This window comes from Vidua chalybeata, chromosome 20, assembly GCF_026979565.1.
Source record: "Vidua chalybeata isolate OUT-0048 chromosome 20, bVidCha1 merged haplotype, whole genome shotgun sequence".
Classification (NCBI taxonomy): domain Eukaryota; kingdom Metazoa; phylum Chordata; class Aves; order Passeriformes; family Viduidae; genus Vidua; species Vidua chalybeata.
This window is the reverse complement of record NC_071549.1, coordinates 8,403,899-8,430,564: the sequence shown is the minus strand read 5'-3', so window position 1 is coordinate 8,430,564 and position 26,666 is coordinate 8,403,899. Positions and strand designations below refer to the sequence as shown.

Here is a 26,666-nt window from a genome sequence, read left to right as displayed (position 1 = left end):
GTCACCCACTGGCAGCAGTTCCTGGCTGGAGTGGAATTTGAGGAATGGCAGTGCTGGATCCAGGAAAAAGCAGCTCCATCTTCACCCCCGTCAGAGCCGTGTTCTGGTGTGGACGCGTCGTTTGCCTTCAAAATCAATAAAGGATAAAAGTTAAAGAAATAAATAAATAGTAAAAGATTTCTTTGGAAAGCAGCGAAGGGGAGAGACTCCACCAAGTTATTTCACGTTGCTTTTGTGTGCTCAGTGCCATTTTAAGAGCTTCCTAAAAATAATAAAGAGAACATCTATGCATCATTAGTCCAGCAGTCAGGGCCCATTAGACTTGATTAAAGGAAGAAAAGCCAGGGGAAGGAAATGTGGAAAGGAGGAGAAATGAGGAGTTGTGCTGCTAGAAGTGCTCCCCAGGAGAGAGAAAGCCAAAGCTCAGCTCTGAGGGGTGGCAGAGCAGATCTGCCACGAGGCCTTGCTGCTCTCCACGTGCCTGGGCCATGCACAGCAGCCACAGCAGGACCTGTATTGTAAATGCAGGTGGGCAGAAATGCTGATGTGTGACTCCAGCTCAGAAGGCTGAATGATTTTTTTATTATAACTATGCTATAATACATTAATATACTATTTAAAAGAGATACTAAAACTACAAACCTACATCTCTAACTACCATATCTAACTCTCACAACTCGTGATCCTCTCTGAGAGTCCAGTCCCAGGTGGGTTGGATTTGCCATCAGCCCCAAACAATCCTCACCAGAATCCAATCCAGCAATAACCCCAGGTAAACAATTCTCCAAACACATTCCACATGGGAAAAACAAGGAGCAGAAATAGAAATTGTTTTCTCTTTCTTTCCTCTGTGCTCCTCTATGCAAGCATCCTGAGAGAGAGAAGAATGTGCCTGCCACAGACGTGGCCCTTGCCCACGGCTGGGGACGGGCACAGGATCTGCTCTGCTCCAGATTTGGTCTCCTGCTGACTGAACAAACCTGAGCTGATCCCTTCAGGCCAAGCTCAGGCTCTGCTGGGACACACTGCTCCTCCTCCTGGAGAAAGGACAGGGGAATCACAGCGTTCAGTGTGAATTGTTCAAGGAGTCCCAGAGCAAATTCCTCCCCTCCAGCTGCTGCCTGACATCCCTGTTAAAAGACAACCACAGAACCTCTCTGTGTTTACAAAGACTCCAAAATCCAGGCTTTTCACTTCTTGCTGACTTCCCCTGCTCTTTCCTTCCTGCTCTGTTTGCAAAGGTGACACCAGCTCTTGCCCTTGGTGCTTTGTGCAAAATGCTGAATGGGAGGTTGGGAGCGTGAGGAGTAAATGCATTGCAGAGGGCAGAGGAAGAGTCTGAGGAGGTGGGGACAGGAGGCCAGACAGGCTGTGTGATCAAAGACCAAAGCACAGACCTCTGCAGTGGGAAAGAAGGCACAAAAATAGGAGTTTCATCCTCAGCAGCAGACTTGTCTCCTGATATATTGAGTGAAAGAGCCGAGAGAATGAATCTTTGTCGTCCCTCTATTTTGAAGGAAGAAGCCTTCAATTTAAAACTTCAGAAAGAATTACAGGAGTAGTGAAAGTAATTTATTTTTTAGTTACTCGAGCCTTTATTCACTTAACTCCAAGGCGGGCTTGAAAGAGCTGAAGATGTTTTGCTCCTACCACTCGAGGATGAAAATATTTTAATTCCCTCAAACATGGAAGGGGGCACAGGCTTCTCCTGAGGTTCATATTTACAAATGCATTGTATCTGGAATGCAAACCTTGAATAATTTCCTAATGCTGCCACTACCCAAAGCTATGTTTTATTTATAAGTACAGCAGGACCACTTGGTGCTCCGTGGATATGAGGAGGCAGAGACAGCTCAAAGCTCCTCAGCCATGAAGGCACAATTCAATTTTTTCACTTTGGGGAAGACAGACAACTTATCCTCCCTGGCAGCAGGAAAACCCAGCGAGCTCTGAGCAAAAGGGGATAAAGAGCAGTGCCCAAAATTTGATGAGGCAGCCAGTGAAGGGAGCAGAGGCTTGGATGGGAGAGGCTGGGCGTGGGTGAGGGTCTTTCCTTCATATCTGATCCCTCTGTCCTTCCCAAACTGTGCCCTAAATGCAGGCAGAGGGAGGAGGAGCAGGGATTTCCCACCTCTTCCAGCCTGCTGCAAAACCAGCCCTGGAAATCCACACAAACAAGGAATAAGTCTGAAAACATTTAAGCAACTTTCTCACCAAGCACAGGAAAACAAAAGTCAACTCCCCAAAGACTGCCATGAAGCAAGTAATTAAAGAAATTACTACCTCATTTGGAGCCTAATTACTGTTAGGACATTTTTTTTTTTTCTTCCTACATGGAATGGAGTAGTCAGACCCACTGAAGCAAAATGTTACCTCCTCATGCTCCCTGAGGGAGCAAAGCAGACATCTGAGAAGAAGAATGGAAATGAAAATAGAACTTAATGCTTTAACTTCAAAGATGCCCAGAGAATTTCGTGCCACGACAATAATGCTGAATGGCTCTGCCTGGCTCATGTATTAACAGCCTGAATATTTATGAGCAAAAGTGGATGCCTACCCCAGCCAGGGAGGCACTGAGCCCACAGAGAGACACCACCTCATTTCTAAATCCAGTCAGCTCCTGAAAGACAGGGCATAAATCTCCCCAAATTAAGAGAGCTGGAAGCAGCACTCCCTGTCCATCTCCCTCAGCTCTGCTCAGCCTCTCCCAGCAGAAAGGAGGCACCCAGGAGATGCAGGAGAAGGGCTCAGGCCGGACCTGATGGCATCTGGGGATCTTTCCAGCAGGTCTCACCCCGTGCTTGCAAGCCAGAACATTCCCTACCCCTCAGCAGGCAGTGCCACCCTCGTCTCAGCTCCCAGCCCTGTGTAACGTGGCTCTGTTGAAGTGCCAGCTGCTGCACCACTCTTTAAGTATTAATGATTTAGACAACACATTGGCAAGCAGGCAGAGATGGGGAGGCTGTGATTTGCACTCACTCATTAGTTTCTCTCGTGGCTGCCTCTCAGACCTGATTCCAGCAGGAATCAGAGCTTTCTCCAGCCCCACAGCCCATGCCAGGCTCGTTCCCCATTCCCCAGCAGCCAGCAGCTCGTGGAACAGCCAGCAGGATTCACCATTTCTGGGACAAATCCCTCAGAAGATGCTGAGAACCCCATCAGCTGGCACCCATCAATGCAGAACTTGCTGCTGATCTGAGGGGAGATGACTTTGGTTTCATTTACCCCCTGCAGCAGGCCCAAGCTCGGATTTGTTATCTCCATTAAAAGCTCTCCGTGGGCTCCCTCCACTGTAAGATATTGATTATTTCATTGTTTCATTCTGTTTAATATTCCCCTTTCCTTAATAAAAATGTCATAATCAACACAAGTGAGGATTTGGCTCTTTTTTAAGGCATCTCTCAGCATCAGCTGTGCAGCCAGAACAAGGTGAGTCACCTGCCCTAGCTGGGAGCAAGTAAGAGGGAAAAGGAAAACTCTGCTTCTTCCATATGTGCAAATTTAATTTTCTTCAGGATAAAACATTGCTCAGGACAATGAGTGTGTGACCTTCCTCTTGAAAGCTATCAGGTCAGAGCAGGCACCTCCAGGAACTGGAGCTTCAGAAGCAGAAGGAACAGCAGCCCCTCAGAAAACGGGGCTTTTGAAAGGCTTTGAGAGCAGGTGGTAAAAAAAGAAAAATTAAAAAATAATAAAATTGGCAGCCTCTCAACTCACCACTCTTCTGAAACTTTGGCTCACGGGCTGAGGTTGCCTAAATCCCAATGCAGCTCTGACAATGAGTCATTTTATGACAAACTCCAGGCTTCATTATCTGCCTCAGCAAAGCCCAGGCGGAGCTGGAGCAGCGCACTGGAAACCTCCAACCTCTCCTGAACAGCTCCTTGTCTTCCCTTGGCCAAAACCCTGCTGCTGGCTGGGCCTTCAGGCTGAAAGAGCTCAGGACTGTGAGAGCAGCTGCTTTTGCAGCACCACTCCCCATTTCCCTGCTCTGGAGGTGGCCTGGGATTTCAGGATGCTCTGCAAAGTCGCACTTGAGAGCGGAGGTAGAGCAGCGGTGAGAAAAGAAGTGCAAAGGAAGTCACTGGTGGAACAACACCTGAGGTGATAATATGGAGCAAAAATTGCTCCTGACAGGGTGTTCTAAAGGTGCAGAGGAACCACAGGAAATCAACTTTTAACAGCCCCATTCTGCAGCTGAGGATCAGCAGCTGAAATGAGGAAGGATCTGCTCTGCTTTTGGGGCAGGGCAGAGCTCGGGGGCTGTCCCACAGGCAGGGGAGAGTTTTGTCAGCCCTGACATCCAGCACCCACCACTCTTTAAATACATCAACAGCAAGAGCAGCCTCTGTTTGTTGGCAAAGAGAGGCACCCACAGCACTGAAGTACTCACTGCTGATTTCCTGCCTCCCTGCCTGGATTTGGGAGGCCACGGAGCCCCTGTCCCAGCCCCTTCTGCAGGAACACTGAGAAATAAATGACCCCAGGCATAATAAAGATCTTTACAGAAACTCCCTAGGCAGCCAACCTGGCTTAACCTTTTCCTGAGCAGGATCCTCTCCACATCTCAGGGCCAACTTTAACTGGGCTCAGGAGATTGCTACAGTTTTCCTTTTTTTAAAATCTGCCCATGCTGCCTGTCTCTTCAGCTCTGCCCCATCTACACGGGGAGATCCCACTGGAAAGATTTGACCCCTTGTGCCAAGCTTTGCATATGGAGTTTTTAGCAGGAAAAAGAGGTGTTTTTTTTCCTTTTTTTTCTTTTTTTTTTTGCCTCTGAAATAGTGTTTGCACTGTCATGGCCAGGCAGAGCAGCTGGCACAAAGAGCAGGCAGAGAAACACACTGTCCAGGAGTGGATCCATCCATCCATCCATCCATCCATCCATCCATCCATCCATCCATCCATCCATCCATCAGAGGCAGCACCCAAAGGGTCACCTGCTGTCCACCAACGCCCATTCCAATCCCTCAGGACAGCCTGCAGCTCCTCTCCACAGGCAGCAGGAATCCACCCTCCCCAATCCTGCACAAGGGGAGCTTAAAACAAACCACCCAGCCCAGGGCAGGCTCTAACCCAGGGGGAGGAAGGACAGAGCAGAAGAATCACTTATTTGGTTTGCCTGGTGAAAAACTAAAGGAAAATTGCAAGTCCCTGGAAGCTGGGGAGGGAGGGAAGAGCAGAGGAACAATTTTGTGCTGCCTGTTTCTAGCAGGAGGCACGGGGTGAGAGGGGGACCACGACTCAAGGATGAACCTGCTCTCTCTAATCCAATTTATGCCTCAATATGCCCAGCACCAAACAGGCTCAGGAAGAACAGGAGAGGCAGTTCAGAGGGCAGGAATGCTCGGGAGGGAGCAGGGCTGGATGATAACTTGAGGGGTTAGTGACTAAATTAGTGGGAACTGCAGAGAGAACACATTTGCATCTCTTTCAGCTGCTTCAGGTGTGATAGCAGCCTCTGCTTTCCCAGTCACTTAATTGTTCTGAGGTTTTTGAGGGGGATAAAAAGTGCCTTTCTTCTGCACTGCAGAGTTCTGGGTAGAGCCATGCTTGGCTTTAAGAGGAACCTCACTTCAGGCAAAATGTTACTCGGTCTCATAAAGCTGCTGGACTTCGCTTTGCTTCGGGAGAAGCTCAATCTGTTCTGCTGGCTCTGCAGGACAGAGAGGAGCTCCAGGGCTCTGCAGGGCCACAGCCCCAGGCTCTGAGTGCTCCTGGCCGTGGGTGCAGGCAGCTCCCACCCCAGACCATTACTCATGTTGCAGAAAAGGTTTTGCATTCAGGGAAGAAGGTGTGACAATGTGACAGCATCTGCCAGTAAAAAAAAAAAAAAAAAAAAAAAAAAAAAAAGCAGGGAAAAGTGATCCCAGGGCCACAGCTTTGTGTGCATCTGGGAAAGCACACAAAGCCTCTGGGAAAGCTGTGCTTCCAGGGAATTCAGCCCCAAAAAGCAGGGATGTGCCTGGAGAGGGGGTGCAGCTTACCAGGGGTGCTGGTGACGGCGTCGCTGTGGCGCCTGTCCAAGGCTTGGTCACTCTGGCCACTCTCCGTGGGGCTGAGCTCGGCCCCCTGCTCACTGCCCAGGCTGCTGTGGCTCCCCCACAGCGGGGGGGACTGGGGGGTCCCCAGGGCTCCGCCGGTGGCCTGGCTGGGTCCCCTGGTGGGTGCTGCAGGGACAGGACAGAGATGCTGCTGAGGGAGTGGGAAGGGGCTGTGGACACTGAGCTGGGTCCTACAGGAGCAGGAACAGCCCAGCTCCAGCCAGGAGCCCTCAGGAGCAGGGTCACCCCCAGTTCTTGTGCTCTGCTCCCAGGAAACACCAGTGATTCCAGCCAGGAGTGAGGAGCTGGTGCCAGGAGCAGCTCCCAGGTCCTGGAGTGCTGCAGGACATGGAAAGAGCCGGGGAGAAAGGCACAGCCAGGAGGGGAGGAGAGCAGCTGAGCCAAGAGCCAAACACTGAAGCACTTTACACCTCCCACCCTCCAGCCACAAGGAACTGCAGCTCCTCACCCATTCCTGCCTGGAGCTTTCTCCCTTGAGAGCTTTTTGATCCCACGGGGACAGGTTTGTCATCCAGGCTGGAGGAACTGAGCTCCGAGTCGCTCTCACTGTCACTGGAAACCACTGCAGGAGAGAAAGATCAGGGGGAGGAGAGGAGAGAGACAGTTATTCACAATGTTCACAACACTTCCCAAAGAGCTGCCAGATGGATCCCAGTAAAACAGGAACAAACACTGACTCGCTGCTCACGTTCTCCCTCTCCACAGGAGACCCCACCTGCAGCTCCCCCACAGCTGCTCCCCTCCAGCATGATGTGGTTTTACTCCTTGCAGATGATTTATAACTTGGTTTTACTCCTTGCAGATGATTTATAACTCTGCAGGGTGCAGACACCACCAGTGCTTCTCTCCTAAAGCTGACTGGGACCACGGGGGTGCTCCTGTGCCACTCCTTGCTGCTCCAAGCACGGGGCTCTGCTCCCACTGACCCATACTGTCAGGGTCCTTTGGAAGTGTGAAAGTCCTTTTTTCCCTAGCTCAGCAGCCAAAAAAAAAGGTCTGGAATGCATGAAGCTGAGTTTTCAAGGTTTTTTATTTCTTCTTATCTAAAAGATTTTCTCTCTGACCTGCTGAGGTCCAGCTAGTACAGAAGCTATGGCAGTCTGTCCCGAGCCCCGGGCGTCTCCCACATTATAAAACTCAAAATTACCTGTACCATGTTCACAGTTCCTGTACCAATACCTAAAATCTGTGTTGGACAGTGTGTCCCTACCCTAAACCAATAGAAAAGTGTCACCATCACACCGAGACACAGAGGACAAGAAGAAGGAAGAGAAGGCTAGGGCACGCCCAGATTCCTCCATACTGTACCCCTGGACTACATTCTAAAAAAAACCCCAAATTCTACTTTTTCACTCTGTGCCAATTCCCTTATTACACTACTTGATCAATTTTGGTTTGTAATTCCTCATACAAGGTTGGCAGCCTCTCCCATGGGCTAAAATCGAAGCCACGGGTGTTTTTGACTTGTTGCCAAGGTCCCTGAGCCCCCTGCCAGGGTCTCGAGGCAGCCAAAGGGATGCTCTGGACTCCAACACCATCCCAGCACCCCAGCAAGCCCCCTGCTCCTGATATTTGCTGCCTCCCACACCAAGTGACCCTCTAAGGGATGCTACAGGGCTGGGTCCTGCCCAGCTGCAGCTGGAGGGGTCCTGGCTGCACCTGCTCCACCCCTGGGTAATGTGGGGAGAGGGGTTCTTTCCCTCCAAGCTGCATTTCAAGTGTGGCAGGATCTAAGAGGAAAACACCAGATAAATCCTGAGCACATCAAACCATCCCCATCAGCAAACTCTTGTTACTCCTACATCCCCAAAGCTCCAAAGGCAAGAGTCACTCCTTTCCTCAAGGAGACTCTTCTGTTTCAAAACTGCTTTTTTTCCCTCTGTGTTTTTTCTTCCCCCTGAATCCTGGCTCTCTTCCTGCTGCTTTCCACTCTCCATATTTTCCAAAAGAGCTGAAGGAGCCTCATTTTGCCAGACACAGCTTCCCAAACTGGCAGGTTCCTTCCACTTTTCCATGCAATTATGCAAACACCTCTCCTGCTTATACTGGTGTAAAAGATAACTCAGCTGCCAGCTGCTCTGGGCAAAATGAAAACGGTGTTTTTCCCAATTCCTGGGCTTTTGTGATGGTTTGATCTCAGAACAGAAATGGTGGGGCTGAGGAGGAGGGGTTAAATGAGAAAAAAAAATCTGGTTTTTGTTTGAGGGATTGCACCTACAGCACTTCTCCGTCTGAGCAGGCAGATACCAGCTCAGCAGCCACTTCAAACAGCAGGTCACAACTCCTGGTGAAAATTCCAAACTGGCCCATAAGGGAACACTGCAACCTGCAGCCTCTCCTGTGGAAAGAGGAAGCCCCAAGGATTTTTTTTAGACCCACCAGGACGTCTCCAGGAGCTCATACTGCCATGAGAAGTGATTTTCTCTGTGACTGAACAATCCCACGAGCCAGTGCCCCAGCTCAGAGAGGGACGTGGGTGCAGGGGAACAAGGTGACAACCACGGGGCAACACAGAGCTGTCACTTCATCCCTCTGTGTCAGCCCAAAGCCTTCAGCACTCCCCAGGGCAGGAGCATGGGAATCCTTCCCCTTGCACTGAGCAGGAGCTGTCAAATATTCCTGCCAAGCACCTCTGCTGGCACTCCTGTATTCAGGGATCTGTTCTACACAAAGTATTTCATTTAAAAAAGGAGGGATGAATACCTAAAGTAATGCTAACATCTCTGAGGATATTAAAGTTGGCAGCCAGTGTTATTGCAAAGCATTACTGAAGATGGCCTGGCAGGCAGCTCCTCACACACACCCTGCACAGCCTTTCCCTGCAGGGAAAGGGGCTGTGGCAGGGAAAAAGGCTCCTTCACAAGCTGGGGGGCTGCAATGCTGGCTAAGAGCCCTCAAAGCAAAGGTTTGTCTAAAAAAAAATCTTCATTGCTACCTGGGAACTTCGGGTTCAGGAAAAACATCTTCAGAACTCCCTGGGAGAGGTGGGGAGTTCTGGAAAAACACTGTTAAAAACAATGCAAACATACCAGAGTGGGGCTCTTCCCCTATATAATCCAAATCTCAGCTGCAAGACTCATTCTGACCACCTTATTGCTCAGTTCTCTCAGAAAATGAAGTCCTGTTCCACTTGGTCATCATCTTTTTTTTTTTTTTTTTCTCTCCTGGATTCATAAAATCCATTTCCTCAGAACAGCTCCTTCCTCCATGAATCCTCTGAAAATGCTGGGAGCCAGGATTTATTTGGAGAGGGCCCCAGTGGATCAGTGGAGGTGACTTTAGCTGCCTGTCCTGCTGCCATTCAGCAGCTCAGAGAGAACCAGCACAAGAAGAAGAAAATATTAATGACTCAAAGGCACCACAGGACCAGCCCTGTCTGCTCTCATTTCCTCTGCTGCCAATAAGAGTGCATTTTACTCCCTGCACCAAAGTCTCCCTTTCAGGTAATCCTTCATCCAAAACCTTCTGCTGGCACTTCCCAGAGCCCAGAAGTATTAAATCTGGTGTTCCAGCAGCTGCTGATATATCAATAGGAGTTGTTGGACAGCTGTTCCTTCAGAGGACGGAACAGATTTATCCCTATCTCCAGCTGACTGGAAAAAAAAAAAAAAAAGCTTATAAAATAAAATCTGCCGAGATAAAACTTGCTAAAAAAGCAATATTTCCACAGGGAAGGGGTCACTCACTGAGAGCCTGGAGCCCTGCAGCTGCTGGCAGAGCCCAGCTCCCTCCACACGTGGCTCAATCCCCAAGCCAGAGGCACATGGGGAAAGGGGAAGGACAACTGCTGGCTGCTCCTATCCCCAGAGGCAAATCAGGACGTGGGGAGGCTGTGCTGAGGCCAAGGAGGAAGGAGCACTTGGCTGGGGCTGGGATCTGTTGTTAAACGCGTGCTTTTGGCACGGGAAGAGCCATCCCAGCTCCCTCGTGCTGCCAGCGCGGGGCAGGGCCCAGGCTGGCACACACAGCCCTTGGCAAAGCCAGCAAAAGCACGTGGGGATCACAGCTCCAGCACAACCCCGGGGTGAGCACAGCCCCTGAGCAGGGCTGCCCTGCAGCACCCAGATTTTTGGCAAGCACGGGGAGCAGGGAGGGGGCGTCACTGCAGGTGGGGAAGCGAGAGGAGATGAGGATTGTTACAGCCCAGGGTCCCACTGAGGGCAGCTCCTGTGCCAGATCACGCCCTGGGATCCTCCAGGAAGGAAGAGGTGACTGGATTCAGCCCTTGTCCACCCAGCACAAGCTGCAACTGCAAAGTTGGCGAGTTGGGGCCTGCAGACCCTCTCTGCTCCACCCCTCAGGGATTTGGCCACTGCATCCCCCTGCCCAGCTGCTGCTCCCGTGCCTCTGGCACATCCCATTGCTTGGCAACAGGGATGGAACAGGAAAATCCCCCATGGACCAGCAGGCAGCCCTCCTGCCAAACAGTGCAGCAGCTCAGGGATCACACTTCTGTTTTCCACCCAGCTGCTTTCCACGTTTTTCCTTGCACAAGGAAAGCCCTGCTGCTCTTGCTCCCTCCCCCTGACCCAGTGCAGAATCCCACCCACATTCCAGCACATGGAGCAGAGCTGCTGCCCAGCAAAAGAAATATTGCTGCTATTCTCCTCCTGACAATGCATTTGTGCCTTAATTAATAGCAGGGTTCCCATGGCAACTGCTTGTTTATAACAGAAAAATTGAAGGCACCAGCAAATCCCAGTGTCAGCGAGCACAGGAGAAATACTGGCTGAGCAAAAATAAAACTTCTGCCTGGTGGGGATGGCTTTTCTTCCTTGAGGAAGAAAAAGGAGGCCTGTGGAAGCCAATTCCCAGGTTCTGACACTGACCCCTCACTTCTGAGGGGGAAAAAGGGACACCTGAAGTTTGTCCCATCTCTGCTGAATGGCAGCTCCTGGCATGGAGGGTGCCCAGGGGCTGTGGCAGGGCTGGGCTGGCCCCACCTGACTTGAATCCCTGAAGAGCTCAGGGCTGGCTCCTCCAGCACATCAGAGACGAGCAGAGGGGCTGGCCAGGATGATGGAAAGCCCACGGAGAGCAGCCTGTCAGAGGCAGGAGTGTTAAATGCCAGAGCTCATTCCCAGGAACATCCTGCCAAACAAGCTCCGGGGCTGTGCTCCGAGCTGCGAGGACGCGTCTGGGTGAGCTGTACAAGGTGTGAGCTGACAAATGCTATCAGCCAGGCAGGGGGAACCAGCTCAGCCCTGCTCCAGCTGCACATTCACCGTGGCAATATCATGGATCCACATCTCCGCGGGGGAAGGAGGCTGCCCTGCCCACGGCAGAGCTGTGGGATGACAAACAGCAGGAGTCCCAGCACTGGCAGCTTCAAAGGAGATAAAAGGAGGGGGAAGATGCACAAGCTTCCAGCTCCAGAGATGAATTACAGCCTGCAGTGCCCACTGAAAGCTGGCCAGAGGACAGGCAGCCTCACAGAGAAGGGCAACAGGGAAAGAAAGCACCAGAAAATAAAGCCATAAATTAATATGACCCAACCCATAAAACAGCAGCCAGACAAACATCAGAGAGCAGGGACAGAGGCAGCTCACCACCCACATCAAAGCTTACCAAAGGTCACTTTGCTGTCCTCCCCTGCTCCTGCCTGTATTTATGGGGAAACCTTCTCCAAAAGACAGAACTCAGCTGAAAAGCTGAACTAAGCACCAGGCCAGGTCTGGGCTCAACAGCTTCAACTCTTAATGCTTTCTCTATCATGTGAACAAAACCCAACCTCATCAATCAGCCCCTCTGCTAAGATAACTCCTTCCAAGCATCTCCTGGAGGGAAACACAACCATCTATTGTTGATCTAATTTTCCTTTAATTACAAAAGTTACGGTAGGGCTGGGAGTGCTTTCTTAGCTGGGCCCTCAAGAGCAGGTTTGTAAACCCAAGTCTCCTGAGGTTTCTTTATTAAAAGGTTATTTCCCCCTGCACTTCTGCTAAGTGGAGGAGTGCATGCAGCTGGTTCACTCAAGAGGTCTTCTCCAACTGAGGGGATCTAACAGCAAAAAACAGAAGGGGAGAGGCCAGACAGTTCTGCTAATCCACACAGAGAGAAAGGAAATCAAAGCAGACTGGCAGCAGCTCTGATTCTGCAGCACTCACATGCTGGCAGAGCAATTCCTAACTCAGCTCACAGTGACTTGAGGGATCTGCCCAGCAGAGCAGCAGAAGTGAGGAGCAAGGAGGGAGGGAATGAGACCAGCCCTGGGTCAGCCTTGGCTGCACAGTGTTGTCCCTGGGGTTCAGCAGGAGCAGCTCCTCAGGCTGTGGCTGCAGGCAGCTCTCTGTTCCGTGGCTCATCCCAGAAAAGCAGCGGGGTGAGGGCTGCGAGGAATGCAGGAAAGCAGGGGTGGACTGAAGGACAGGCAGTCCAGGAGGACTGGGGCTAATCTGTGCCACCATCATGCACTTAAACATCAGCGAATCCTCCAAAAGCCACCACACCACGAAACCCCAACACCCACGTGGGAAACACCTCTAACAGAGAACTTCCCTGATTGCTGGGAAGCAACAGGAGAAGGCAGCTCCTTCTCCCACCTGCTTCCTGGGTGGGACAACCAACCTTTTCCCCTGGCCCAGGTGAAGGAGCGGCTGCTCCCGACGCTCCCGGGCACGGCCGCCTCGCCCTGCCAGGGCTGGCACTGCAGCTCCAGGGCTTTGCTGCTGCTCTCCAAAGGCGGGATGTACTTGGGCAGCCCTCTGTAGAACCACGCCCCAGACCTCTTCCAGACCTGCCAGAGACACAGACAGGACACCTTAAGCTGGGTTTTTACAGCAAAATGAGCTCCCCACCTCTCGGGGTTCTGTGCTCAAGATCACCCCGAGATGGTAAAAAGTCTTTTCCTCCCAGCCCCGCAGCCAAACAAGTCCAGATGTGTCGGTTTTGCTTTGTTTATTTTCTCTCATCTATAACATTCTTTCTCTGACCTGCTGAGCTCTGTCTAGCAAGTCAAATCGTGGCGTTCTCTCTGCCCTCTGGGGCAGTGTTTACATTTTATACCATGAACCACATGTGCTTTATTTACAATTAATTCCCAGTACCCATCACCTATGTTGGACAGGGTGTCTCTACTCTAAACCAATAAAAAGTGTCACCATCACAGTGAAAAGTAGGGGACAAGAAGGACAAGACAACACCCAAATTCTTCCATCTTGCCTCCTGAGCCCCATTCTAAAAACCCCCAAAATTCTACTTTTTCACCCTGTGTTGCATTAACTCAAACTCTTGTGACCTGTAAATCTTCACACAAAGTTGGCAGTTTTTTCCACTGGCTAAAATGGAAGCCACAGGTGTTTTTGACTTTGTGCCAAGGTCTCTGAGCCCTCTGCCAGGGTCTGGAGGCAGCCAGGGCAGCCAGAGCGATGTCCTGGGTTCCCATACCCACCAAGCTCGGCCCAGCTCTGATCCCAAATTCCTGCCCAGTCCTTGTCAGCCCAGATTAATCTCTGTCCTCCTTCCACAGCTGAAAAATCCCAGCTGTGAGGAAGCAGCAGGTACAGATGGAAGGAGGAGCAGAAGGTGATGGCAGAAGTGCTGCCTCGTGCTGGACCTACAGCACAACCCCAGTGTTCATCCCACACAGCAATTCAGGCCAAGCCAGGTCGTGTAAGGAGCTTGAAAACCCCAGAACAAGAACAACACTCAAATAACCTGAACCTGCAGCAGGAAATGGACCTCGAGCACTAAACTGTAATATCTGCTGTAAGAACAGCCTCTCCTCTCCAATTTAGCTTTAATGCAGCTTATGAAGAAGGCACTCTATTAAGTATATTTAATATAAAGCCTGCTGTAAGCCAGGGGAAGGGAGAAGGGTGGCAGCTCAGACAAGGAGAAATGGCCTCTTACAAATTCTAATTCTTGTGTGCCTTCCAGCAGCCTGATAATGAGCTAATGACACAGCCAGGGCAAAAATAAGTTAACATAGTAAAAATATCATTTTTTACTTCTTGCACTTCTGCTCAGAGTGAAAGAGATCAGCAGTGTTCCCACCCCAAGTTCCCAAAGCATTTTACACACAGTTTCATCATGATGGCAGTGGGTGCAAATGCAGCTATCCCTAATTGCAGCAGTACATTTGCAATTTGCCTTTAGAGCTTAATGAAAGCAGAGGGCAGTGACAAAACCTGACATTCAGGAGGACACCTGTAGTGACAAAATATGACATTCAAAAAGCAGGACAGCAGCAGCACCGCTACACTGATGGTTGCCTGGTTCCCAGAGCCACCAAGAGAGCTCAAATCTCTGTGTTTATGGTCTTGAAGCAGGTGATCTGAATGCAGAGGGGGAGCTGGTCATGTGTTTTTTTAAAAAAATCCACCCAGCAGAAGAAAGCAGAGCACTGCTGTGACCCAGCACATGTGCAAGGGGGAGGCTCGTGCATCACAGCAGGGTCTGCAAACCAGCAGGTGAGAGCATCCTGCAGCTCCACCAACATTCTCCTGCTGGGTAACCAGCCAGCAGGAGGGTGAGTCTGCCATCCAGGCAAAAAGCTGGGAAGCCAATGTCCCCAAGACTGCAAGTTGTTCTTCTGCAGAGGGGGTTTGGCAAGCAGGACACCTCAGCAGCTCCTTCTCCTCTGTGCCAACAGCCAAAGTGACCCAGGCAGGCAAGGCACAGGCTGACACAGCTCCTTCTGTCCCTTCTGCTGGCACGTGGGGACTCACAGCAGTTGGTGCAGCGTGTCAAACAGCACAGGGCAGAGCAGCACAGGGACCCTGCAGGAACAGGCTCTGCTCGCTGAGAATCGGGAAACGCAACAGATTTTGAAGCGTGGGACAGACATTGTCCATCCCTGACACACGCTGGGGATCTGGTGCACACACACCTTCCCTGGATGAACTGCTGGGGAGGAAACAGCCCTGTGGTGCAGTCACTCCCTGAACAGACCTTGCAACATCTGTAATTTAATTTGAAGCACGGGAGAGACCTATTATCTTCAGGCGAGCTCCAATTTAGACACACCATAAAACCAATCAGACACAGCACGGCTGGCTGGAACAAAGGCTGGTCACCCCCAGGTTTCTCACTACCCCAAAGCAAGTCGTTACAGAAAGAGTTAATGACATAACACACCCAGCTCTGATGTGGTAATACTACTATAAAATTGATTCTCTGCATACATATTCCCTTTAAATTAGTGCTTCTAATAGAGTTTGGTCCTATTATGGCAGCAGTGAAATTGTTTTGAAATCAGCTCTAAAATAACTGCAGCAAGATGCTCTCCCCTGGATGGATTCAGCCCCTCTGCCCCTCCAGGTCTGCAGCACAACCCATCCCAAGGGACCAGGGATCACATCCTGCTCTGCACATGAGGCAGTTTGAGCATCCTTGGATCAAAACTCCATGTTTTGATCCGTGGTCAACATTGCTGATTGCTATTGATGGCATTTGATTGATGGCCAGAGTGGCCTGACAGCAAAGTCCTTGCTTGATTTTAAATTAATACATCTGTAACAGAGCCTTCAGAATAATATTCTTATTTATCAGCAGGAGTTTACTCTTGCCAAGGAAGGGAGGATGTCGCTCCCACCAGTTCACATTAAGGTGAAATTTGTTCCCCACAGCAGCCTGAGTTTGGGTGGAGCTGGAATGTCACCAGGGAGAGGGACAGCCGTGGCCATGACAGATAAATGCCTTTTATAACCCTGATAATATTCCCCTTAAAGCTGCGTCAAGCCATCACTGCGGCCATGGAGTGACACACGCAGCAGCAGATGGGGATTTTATCGAGCATTTCCAAGTGCAGCCTGGAAATGGGACCTAGCAGAGAATCACTGGGCCCTGGTGAGACTCATGTTGCTGCTCTGAGCATACAAGTGCTAAAACAAGCTCCTGAACAGGGAAAACATTAGGACTTGCTGATAGAGAGGTGGATCACAGCTGAGGGAATCATAACAAGCGCTTGCAGCCTCCCCAGAGTCCTCCTCACCAAACCACATCCCCTAAACTGAGATGCTTAGGAAAGATCTTCGCTGCGAAGCCACACTTTGCTCTGCCACCTCCTGCTCGTGCCACGCAGCGCTCCCATCCCGCAGCCCCTTCCCTTCACAGCAACCTGGGCTTGGTGAGAGGAAAACCACCACCTTTATCCTCCCATGCTGACGCCAGCAATACCAAAAGGTGGGGAAGCAGCTTCCTGTGGGCTACACGAAGAAAAAGGCACCTGCACCCTGGGAGGACCTTGCTGGCATGCCCTGCCTGCAGCACATTCCCACACAGCCGCTGTGTCCCAGCTCTCCAGCGCGGCCCTGGCGCGCTGCAAGCACCGCTGGCAGCGGGGACAGAGCCAGCGCTCCTCAGCCTCGTTATTTGCATTCATCTGCTTTTCCACAACACAGAGATTTCCAATTACATTATTTACAGCAATCTGTGGTCGACTCCCACATTCGGCACTCAAGGATGAAGGAAATTAAAAGGCAGTGAAATTTCCATTCCGAGCTTTGTTTCTGGAATAGCAAAATCCATCGCCCCCCCTGACCCCGCCGTTTCTCAAGCTGCAGTGCCTGCCAGCCTTCAACCATTTATCATCCCCCTTTCAATCAGGCCTCTTTTTTTTTTCCCCCACCCGTGGCTCTATTCTAGAGGACACTATTTCGAGTCTAACTACTCGCTGCCACCCCCAAAATAATATGGCAGAGGCTACTGATGAGTTCTTTCAATTGCAAACAGGTGCACATCGCTCCTATTCAAACCAGAGTCACCCAAAATAGACACCCCCTCTCCATTCGTGGGGTGTTTTGCCAGGAAATCGTCATGCCAGGCAGGAATGACCCCAAGCTATGTTGCTTTACAGCGTTCCAAGTGGTAGGAGTGGATATTTGAAAAGGGAAGCCCCGGGGGCAAAAGGGGAGGAGATGACTCCGCTCTCCTCCAGCGCAAAAATCTTTGCGTGGTTTATTGTGATAAACTGAGAAATGCAGCCAGCCTGGAAAATGCTGTGGAGTGAAGGAGAGGCAATGAAAAGGAAAGTGAAGCAGAGAGGGCAAATTAAAACTTTTAACAGGTCCTGGGTAGCTGACACTCTCTTTCATATTCGAGGGTGTTTAAGGAAAAAAAGCTCTCTCTCCCCCCTCCCCACCGAAAGTGCTTTCATTATCCCTACAATTCTGGATGTGTCAATTCAAATGTAAATGTGCACAAATGCTTCCAAGAGGATTTTAATTACAATGATAGCATTGCTAATTATGGATATATATGTAAAAATATATGTATAAGGGGTAATTCAGGAAGGTGCTCTGCAGAATCAGGTGCTACCAGTCAAAATAAGGCTGTGCAGAGAGTTAAAGGGCTGGGAAGGGATTTGACAAAACCCAGCAGGTCCCTTTTCCCCTTCAGGCCAGGAGGTGACAGGCAGATTTCGGCCAGGCACAGCTAATTCAGGATGGGCAGTGCTGCTGTGCCAGAGGCCTGGCAGCAGGGGATCCTTCCAGCTGTGGATTCACCCAGCAGCACTGCTGCCAGGCAAGTTCTGCTGCAAGCAGCCCTCTGCACCGCAGGAGCCGCTCCCTTTCTGCCCTAGGATCTCACTGCCAGGGAGTTCCACTGCAAACCCACAGCCAGTGCTGCCTGCAGCCAGGGACCAGCACCCCCGAGCTCCCAGGGGATGCTGCAGGAGCAGGACGGACCCAGGGGCTCTGCCCTCCACACTCTGACTGCAGAAAGCTGAAGCAAGATCAAAGAAAGGCACAGGGAGGAGGGAAGGAGGAAGGGAGATTCCTGCCCTCGGAAGTGAACGTGAGCGTGGCTGAATTTGCTTCTGCCCTTGCTTGCAGGAGCACTAAACCACAATCCACAGCAGCCAAAGACACTGCAAAGGGAAACACCCACAGAATCCTGGAAAAACAAAGGGTTTTCCACAGCTCCCTCTGCAAACAGCTGGGACAAATGCCTCTGGAGGGATGCAGGCGAGGTTGGGTTTACTCCAGGATGCACTGTTGGTGTGGTGGGGGTGCCTGTGGGTCCTGGGGGATGGAGCATCCAAGCTCTGCCAGAACCCAGCAGACAGAGCCCCTCACCCTGCCCATCCCTTGCTGCTCTGTTTGGGATGCCTGGATGCAGTCAGAATCCCAGGAAACAGCAGGCAGAGCCCAGCCATCGCCTCCACTCTCCAGAAATAAGACTGTGTCAGGGCAGCTGGCTCCTCATCGCTATGCAGCACAGAGGAGCTTCTCAAGGAAACAGAGAGCAGCAGAGAGGCTGAGGCCAGGATTCCCAGAGGGATCTGTAGGCACCAAGCACTGGGCTCTGACTGGAGAACTGATGTGAGCCACAGCTTGTTGCTCTGGTGCTGGTTTTGACCCAGCAGGGTGATGATTTAACCACAACCAAAGCCAGCACTGATGCTGTCCACACAGCAAAAAGGGGGGCCCTAACCCTAACCTCAATCCTAACGTGTCATTAAACTTCTGCTGGCTCAATTCCAGCCTGCAGGGATAAATAATGACATGGGAAATGAAGGGATGAAGAAGTGTGGACAATGCCACAGGCTGCAGCTGTTAGCTGGTGCATGGAATGCCCAACCCCACCAGCCTCAGATCCTGCTGGGCCACATTTGTTCTGATTTGCCTCAACTTCCTTGCCCAAAGTTTCTCTAATTCTCACCTCCCAAACCCCCAAAATAAAGGCAGGGCATGTAGGAAGGCAGAGGGGATGGATGATTTGATGTCTGTGTGCCCCACTGTGACCCTCCCAACCTTCCCCTGCTCAGGGCAGCAGCATAAATAAGAAAGGAGACAGAACCCACCTTTAAGGGAATTGAAAAATAAAGCAGAAGCTAAGTGTTGAGAGGCAAGTTGAGGCTATGATTTCGTCTAAGAAGGAAAGGTCCATCCATTTGCATCAGGGATGCACTTTGGCTGTATCTCAGGGCTCACAGAGTGAGTGCTCAAGGTTATCATACCCTCACCCTCTGGCCACACAAAACACCTGCTGGACACATCAATATTCTCTGTCCACTGACCAGGTTACTCATTATTTTTTTAAGAAATAGGAAAAAACCCACAGTGGTACAGAGAGATTGAGAAAAAAACCAACAGAATAAAAGAAATAAAGCAGATTTGAGTCCCTGTGTTTCCCCGCAGAGCACAGAGAATACCTGCACCTGCCTCGCTCTCTATTTTGGGATCTCTATCTGGAATTCAAAACACCTAGATGATTCAGTGCATCAAATTGTTATCAAAATCCAAGGAGCTGGAATGCTCTCTTCCTGCCCTACCCACACTGCTGCTGATAATTTCAATTATCAGCATCCACGTATCCCTCATTTTACCTGAACGTGGACTTTGTGGGTGCTCCCACACACACACACAAAAAAAAAAAAAAAATCCCTCCAATGTAAAACCAAAGCAATGCAAAGCTTCCACAACTAATTAAAAGAAAATAATAATTCAGCACCTCCAACACCTGCACAAACACTCTCACCACACTTCAAAAATTGATTTAGCAGAGCACCCAGGTTACACAGTTGGGTGCAGCTTGGTCAGAAATAGCTGGACTGGATTGATGCTCAAGGACCACAAGCCAAATCCCAAAATAAATTGATGGGAACAAGTGAAAATCCATCTGTAATCACAGAACAAATTCACAGACTTCACTTCAGCACAGAGCAGAGAGCCCTAATGTTGGTGGATGCTGGCTGGCAGACAAGAATTGAGGCAGCCCATTACTTTTTTTTTTTTTTTTTTTGCAGTGTAAAGTCAAGGATGAAGGATATAAAAATTTAGAGACCTGCATTAGAAGTCTCACACACTGGCAAGTTATGGGATTTTGCAGGCAGGGAGGAAAACAGATTTAAAGGCTGCAATTCTAGTTATTTTTAGTGGGACAAATATTGCAGTTATGCTCTACATCTTTCAAACTGTATTTAAAAAAAATACTTTGTTTATTTGCCACAGAGTGAGGTGGGAAAGGGTGTAAGGGAACAATCTCTTTATGGCCAGAGCTAGAAAAATCCCACAAAGCCAGGCTCCAAGAGTGGTTTTTCCCCTTCACCCCCTCATAAAACAAAGTTGTCACCACTGTGTGTGTTTGAGCCTGCCTGGCCTCCAGCCAAGCCTCCCAAATCCCATTTTCTGCCTTCCAAGGCCCAGGGAAGAGCCCGCAGATGCTGTGCACAGATTTGGGGTGGGCAGGTGGATGCTGCTGAGCCCCAGCTCCCCACAGCTGTGTTTTACCTCTCTCTGCTCACTGCAGATCTTGCACAACCACAGAGGACGTTTCTGGGCTCCAACAGTTTCTATCCCACACTTGGTGCAAACTTTCTGAAACAAGGAGAGAGAAAAAAAGAAAGAAAACAAACAAACAAAAAACAGAGGTGGTGTTAGCAGCTCCCCACAGCCCCTGGGGGAGAGGAGGTTGAGAAGCAACAGCTCTGTTTTGCTTTCCTTAAAAACCTAAACCATGGCACAAATTCCCTGTTTTTCCTGGAGAGCCACTGGCTGCAGGAAGATGCTTCAGGGCTATAGGGACACGAGACCAAGGCAAATCCACAGCACAGTCCTTGACTCCAGGGGGAGGAGAGAGCTGGTCAGGGCAAATCAAACCCCATCACCCACAGGTGTATTTCCAGAGTGGCTTTTTTATTCCCCTAAATCCTAACCCCTGGCTCTGTGGCGTGGAAAGCAGCTGTAACCTTGTGCAAGACTGGGAATGTTCTCCTTCCTCCTCTCACACACAGTGTTAAATCCCACGTTTCCCCCTCCATCTCAGCACACTCTCCTTGATCTGGGGCTGTTTAGCAAGTGGGAATGGCCAATGGTTACACACATTTCCTGAATGTCTGATGGTTCTGCACAGCCCTTTTTGCTGTCTCTGCTGGCATTCCAAGCCATTGCCAACCTGAATCACCCAATAATAAATAATATAAAAAACCCATAATGAAGCTGATGCCTATCAGCCCTGGCAGTGCAGCTTGAATGAGAAATGGGATGAATCCTTTGATCCTCACAGAGGAAAAGCCACTCACAAGAGGAGAGCAAAAGCTTGCTGAGATATACATGAGGGTTGGATGTCCCCAGATTTACACATCCCCCACACCAGGCTGCTCCTGTGTCCAGGGATGAAGGTCTCATTTCCCCCATCCCACTATTCCTGCCCTCATCCTCATCCTCCCAGAGAAATAATGAACAACCTGTTGAGCCTGGTGCATCAACCCTCAGCACGGTGCTCCCCAAGCCAAGGGGGACTGGCACATTTGGTTACAGACACCACCTAAAAGAGCCCAAACTCTCCCTCCCCCAACCCAAAACCCGAGGGAGCAGCTCAGCCTGAAAAACCCTCCAAAACCCCAATCCCCGCGCGGATAGCACATTCAAACGCTCCCTCTAGTGGAAATTCCCAACCGATTTTACTCCCAGCCACGAGTTCTGAAAAATCCCAACACTAAAACGATGTTTTCCTCCTCCCCTTCCCTGCAGAGCAGCTGGGAAATTGAGCATCACTCACAACCCCTCGGAAGAAGACATAAAAATCAAGGGCACTAAATGCAGCCCCATTTCTCATTAAACACAAGACAAAGCACTTCCCTCTCCCACTCATCCTTCACCTTTTACACATGATATCAATCCCCTCTGCATGGTAAAGCATCTTGGGCTTTGTCTCACTCCTGCTACTGTTAACACATCTTTGCACACACCTTTGTCTTGCCACAATGCCTTGGTTTCCCAGAGAATAAAAACTAATATTAAAAGCATTTTTGCCAAAGCAGGAATGGCACTTAGAAGATCCATCAGAAGTGCAGAACCTCTGTTCAGCAGGAGGGACTTGCTGAAGGTAAATTCTTTGCTGTGTTTCAGGTGCATCATTCCAATTCCTGTTTTTGAATTAAACGTGCTGCAATGACACGGTACCAGAGCAGCGCCTGCCAGAAAAATATGAACTTTAAAAATCCATAATTCCCTGACAAATTGCTTATTGCACACAGCACTCCATGAGTGATGGATATCCCTGGACAAGAGGGAACAAGCAGTTCACTCTGTGCTCTGCTGAAGGGTTGGCTGTTCCCTGAGTTCACTCCACAACATTAAAAAGCAAAAGGGGAGAAGCCCAGAGCACCCAGGCAGAATTGCCTTGGGCTAGCACAGAGCTGAAAAGTGCAGCCAGTCTGAAAGCAGCTGCAAAATGCACCCTGGAAAAGCAGGATCTCACTTAAATCAACCTGGATGTGAATGCTGCTGAACAGCCCAACAGAATCCAGACAAAAAGGGAATTAAACAAACAAACAAATAAATAAATAAATAAAATCCAGCTTTTCCCTGGGGTTTGCTGGTCACAGCCCTCCCAGAGCCTCAGACTCACACTGTCCCATGAGCTGAGGGACAGGGGCTGGGAAGTGTCTGAAGCAGCTTCTGCCTCCCCAGTAGTGCTCAGGGTTCACAGGAAATTTTTAAAAAGACCTGTGGCAACATGACTTGGCTGGCTCCTGACAAGGTGAGAGCAGAACTGCCACGGGAAGAAGGCAGGAATAGAGCACATCCTGTTATTCCACATGCCTGAAATACAGGAAAGAGCCAAGAATCTCCTGCCTGTCACCGACCCTTTATCCTCCACAGTGCACAGAGACCACGCTGCTCCCAGAGCTGCTCCCTGACCTTTCACTCCTCACTGCTGCTGCCTTCCACACCCCTTCCCTAAAAGCTGCTTTCCCCGTGGTTTAGGACCCAGGGGCTCCAAGATTTCTGTTTCCTTTCCCGGGCACTGCCTTAGAAGGAATCTTGTGCACAATCCCGGCGATTTCTGCGAGTTCCAGTGGAGGAACCGGCTCTGCAGCAGAGCTCTGCACGACAGCTCTGTCCCACAAAAGCCAGCAGTGCCACAGAAGGTTGTTCCCCGTGGTCCAACCACCAGTCCATGGTAAAGCAGCAGGTTTCACCCAGTCAGAAACACTCCAGCACCCAGCAGGTGCCCTCACCTCGACAGGCTGGCATGAAGGAACTCCCAGAGGTGAGTCCCCAGGGAAGTTGGGCTTCAAGAGCAGGAAAACCAGCCTCCCAGCAGAGGCAGGATGAGGTGGTTGCCTTGGAGATCATAATCTCCACAGCAATACAGATTAACCCCTCAGCAGTGGAGCCAAGAGCAGCAGGAATCATCCCTGGGGTGCTGGCAGAGCAACAACACACACAACACAGGCAGCCCCTGAGGCTCAGGGCTGGAAAACTTGCACTGCTTTGGAGCTTGAGGACAGACTTGAGTCCTCTTGGAAGGTCTCAGGGCAGAGCTTGCAGTGAGTGCCAGCAAAGCTCACAGACTCTGGTGTGAGCTGTCCCTGATGGCTGCACATTCCTGCCCCTTGTCCCACGCTGCAAACCCCAAAACCCCAGCTGGGAGGTGCAGAGGGGGCTGGCACAGCCCATGCCAGCACTGAGGGCAGCTCAGGCACTTTGGGATCCTGAGGAATCTCTTGTTATCACCAGGCTGCAACAGCAAACTCAATGGTCTGAGAGCACCAAGGAGAATAAAATAACCCTGCAGAGCTCTCCAGCTTCCAAGGGCCTGGTGGCATTTCCTAGAGAGTTCTGCTGCCAGGAACAGCCACGTGTGACCAAACCCACCTTTTTGCAGTCCTGGCAGAAGACAGAGGAGCTGCCCAGCAGCCCCAGCATCTCCCCACAGAGCAGGCACTGCGAGAGGCCGTTCCCCATGGCGTTCTTCCTCATGTTCTCCAGCCTCTCCACCAGGCGCCTGCGGGCAGAGGCAGAGCAGAGGTCACAGCGCTGCAGGAAAAGCTTTAAGTGCTCAGAGCAGGGCAAGTCAGAAAGCACTGGGAAAGGGCAGAGGAGCTAAACCTGCCAAGCCCTCTCCATTTCCCCTCTCCCTGAAAGCAGCAGGGCAGGCACTGACTTGCCCACGTCCCATTAGAAGCAGGAAGGCCAGGCTGAAGGCCAAAGACCAAAGTGACTGAAGCCATCAGACCAAAATGAGCCTGGCTGTGGCACAGGAATGGCAGTGACTGCTCCCTGCTCCATTCCACAGCCCGTTTGGAAGCCTGGAAGCACACATGCACACACAATGTCTGCAACAGCAGGGCCGGGAGAGGGGAGGAAGGCGGGACAGGCAATTAGGATGCAGGGTGTGGAGAGCACGCAGAGCAAGGTTGCTCTGCCATGAGATCACTGCTTGGCAACCTTCAGGCCTCCATCTGCACAGGGGGACAGCAGCAGCCAGGCCATTTATCAGCACCAGCAGCAGGAGGGAGGGATCCTGCCATCCATGAATCCCACTCTCATTAGTGTTAATGCCCCGTGCACCAGGGCCCGTTGGAGAGCAAGGCAAGGGCTGTTTGAAGGAGGTGCTGCCCGTGGTGGGGAGGTCAGGCTGCACAGCCAGAGAGAGCCATCATTAGTGGATTTATGATCCTCGACTTGGACTCCGGCACAAAAGAACTCCTGGGAGTTAACAAAAGGCATTTCAGAGAATGCCTCTCCACAGGAGCTGCAAGGGTAGCACTTGCTGCAGCTCCAGCAGCAGCCACACGTGAACAGTCAGGCCCTCAGGGTCACTGGCTGCTGCTGGGGTCTCCCATTTATCACACAAACATCGCTGTCACTTCTCGTTAGCCCTGGCTAACGAGCTCTGCACAGGGAAGCAGAGAAGCAGGAATCTGGGCCTGCTGGACACGGGCTGGGAGTGCCTGGGGTTTCCTGTCTCAGGAACACAAACACTGCTGGGAAATGCTGCAGGGCTGCCCAGCTCCCTGGCCCTAAAGGCAGTCGGTGTAGGCTGATCACAGACAGAGCTCGGGCCAGACCTCCAGCAGGACTGAGAGCAAATGGGAACCTGCAGCAGCAAAAGGATGCCTGTAAATTAAATAATTCAAGCTAGCAAACCTCATCCAGAGGGCTCAGCCAGCTAGAACATAAACTCATTCTCTGCTCCGGGCAAAATCCCAGGGGCCTGGTGCGGACAAGGGAGAACCTGCTTGCACTGCCAGCAGTGATCCTGAGCCATCCATGCCCTGGGCACAGCCCAGCACCTTCCCAGCCTCAGCACCACCTGCATTTTCCAGGGACTGTGTCAGGGCAGCCTCAGCAACCCCCAAGGCTCAAAGAAAGCACGGAAAGGTTTCAGCGAGAAGGAAAACGCGACATCCTCCCCAGCGGTCATCACCTCCAAACAAGCAGCACGGGAGGGGGAAAATCACTGACCTAAGGGATGCTCTGAGTGATGGAGGCTGAGCTCAGGCAGCTGGGAGAGCCACTCCTGCCTGTGCTGACCTTTGCTGGGGAGGGAAGGGGGCGAGGGACGCGGCCGTACCCGATGCGCTGCTGCTCCACCGCGTCCAACTGCTCTGCCTTGCGGATGACTCCCAGGATGACCTCAAGCTCCTTGGGGCTCAGAGCCTGCATCTTCCTCTGCTTCTCAGTCTGGAATGTGTGCACTGACCAGCCCGTCTGGAGCCTGTGGGAGGGGGTGGAGGGCAGGACTCGGCTGGGGAGGGAAAGCACAGCCCAGGCACGCAGACCCACGGCAGCCTCCCGTCAGGGAAGCCTGTTCCATGCTAAAGCCCGAAGCAGGAGGCTCCTCTCACTGACCACACTTCCACACCACCCCCTCCCAGCAGCACTGAGTGCTGTGCTGCCTCTCCCTGCCCTCCCTTTCTGCTCCTGTTTGTGTTTGACCACTGCAAGCCCCAGCAGCAGCACCCCGGGGCTGCCTCTCCTGGGCGTCCCCTCGCAGAGATGGATTTGCCAGGCACCACAAACGCCAAGAGCAAACTCCCAAACACAGGGATCACCTGCACCCTCCTCCCTCCGAGACCCCACGTCCCTAATGCCCTCAGTTCAAACACACAAATGGCTGGGCATGCCTAGAAACACAAATTTGGCAACATCCTCCTCCCTTGGCCTGGCCCAGGTTCACACGAGGACTTCAGCAAAGCCCCTGTGCCTCACATGCAGCAGCTGACGTTTCTCCTTGGCTCACTTGGCAACAGGCAGGAGCTTTCACAGCTCAATTAATTAATTACCATTCAGGAGGGGTTTGGAGGTCACTGGATAAACTTGTGGCTGCGAGGAGGATGCACCCTTGGGCAGCACTGTCTTGCTGAGGCTTTCTGCAGGCAGGGGAGCTGGCAGTGAGGTGCCCAGCCAGGCAGCCCCCTCAAAACACGAGGTGTTCCCCTATTTTCTAACACTCTGCAGCAGCAGCTGAGCCCAAGGGTTCAGGCAAGAGCAGAGGTGGCACGGTCCCAGCTGCCAGGGAGTGAAAACATCCAAGAAAAATGCACTTCCACTGCTTGACTCATCCCCATCCTTTTAGTCTTTAGGTTATGCAGTAATTTTAACTTCAGAGAACTAATGACAAGTTCCTAAAACAAAAGGGTGCTGGCAGCTGGGGGATGCCATCAGTTGTATTTAGGGTGCTGCAGAGATCTGGGGCTGCCTCCATCCCTTCCTTTCTCCCAGGGGAGGACTGTGGGATGGACTCCCAGGGGTGCAGGATGAGCCCAGAGACAGCAGGAAAGCTGTCAGGGCAGAGCTGAGGGTGGAAGGGGAGGAGGAGGAGGAGGGTGGGGAGGACTCACTTGGCTCTCAGGGCCAGCTGCCGGTCGTTGGGGCAAACCCAGGGGCCCGTCCCACTGCCAAAAATCATGTCAGCCAT

The 26,666-nt window shown here is 51.3% G+C and overlaps 1 protein-coding gene across 1 annotated transcript; it reads right to left on the bottom strand.

Moving 5' to 3' along the window:
* On the bottom strand, positions 1 to 26,666 carry RPH3AL (rabphilin 3A like (without C2 domains)). The gene is made up of 8 exons (XM_053961395.1): positions 26,590 to 26,666; positions 25,320 to 25,463; positions 23,618 to 23,747; positions 20,243 to 20,329; positions 12,633 to 12,801; positions 6,514 to 6,627; positions 5,988 to 6,170; positions 1 to 125 (listed from the first exon to the last, which is right to left on the bottom strand). Exons 1-8 carry the CDS (start codon positions 26,664 to 26,666, stop codon positions 91 to 93), a joined length of 939 nt encoding a protein of 312 aa, XP_053817370.1. The 3' UTR covers positions 1 to 90.

Coding starts and splice junctions, on each gene's coding strand:
- RPH3AL (XM_053961395.1), bottom strand. CDS start 26,666: ATGGCTGACATGATTTTTGGCAGTGGGACGGGCCCCTGGGTTTGCCCC. Junction 23,748..25,319: donor GTGGAGCAGCAGCGCATCGG/GTACGGCCGCGT, acceptor CTCTGCCCGCAG/GCGCCTGGTGGAGAGGCTGG. Junction 126..5,987: donor CGCCGTCACCAGCACCCCTG/GTAAGCTGCACC, acceptor TTGATTTTGAAG/GCAAACGACGCGTCCACACC.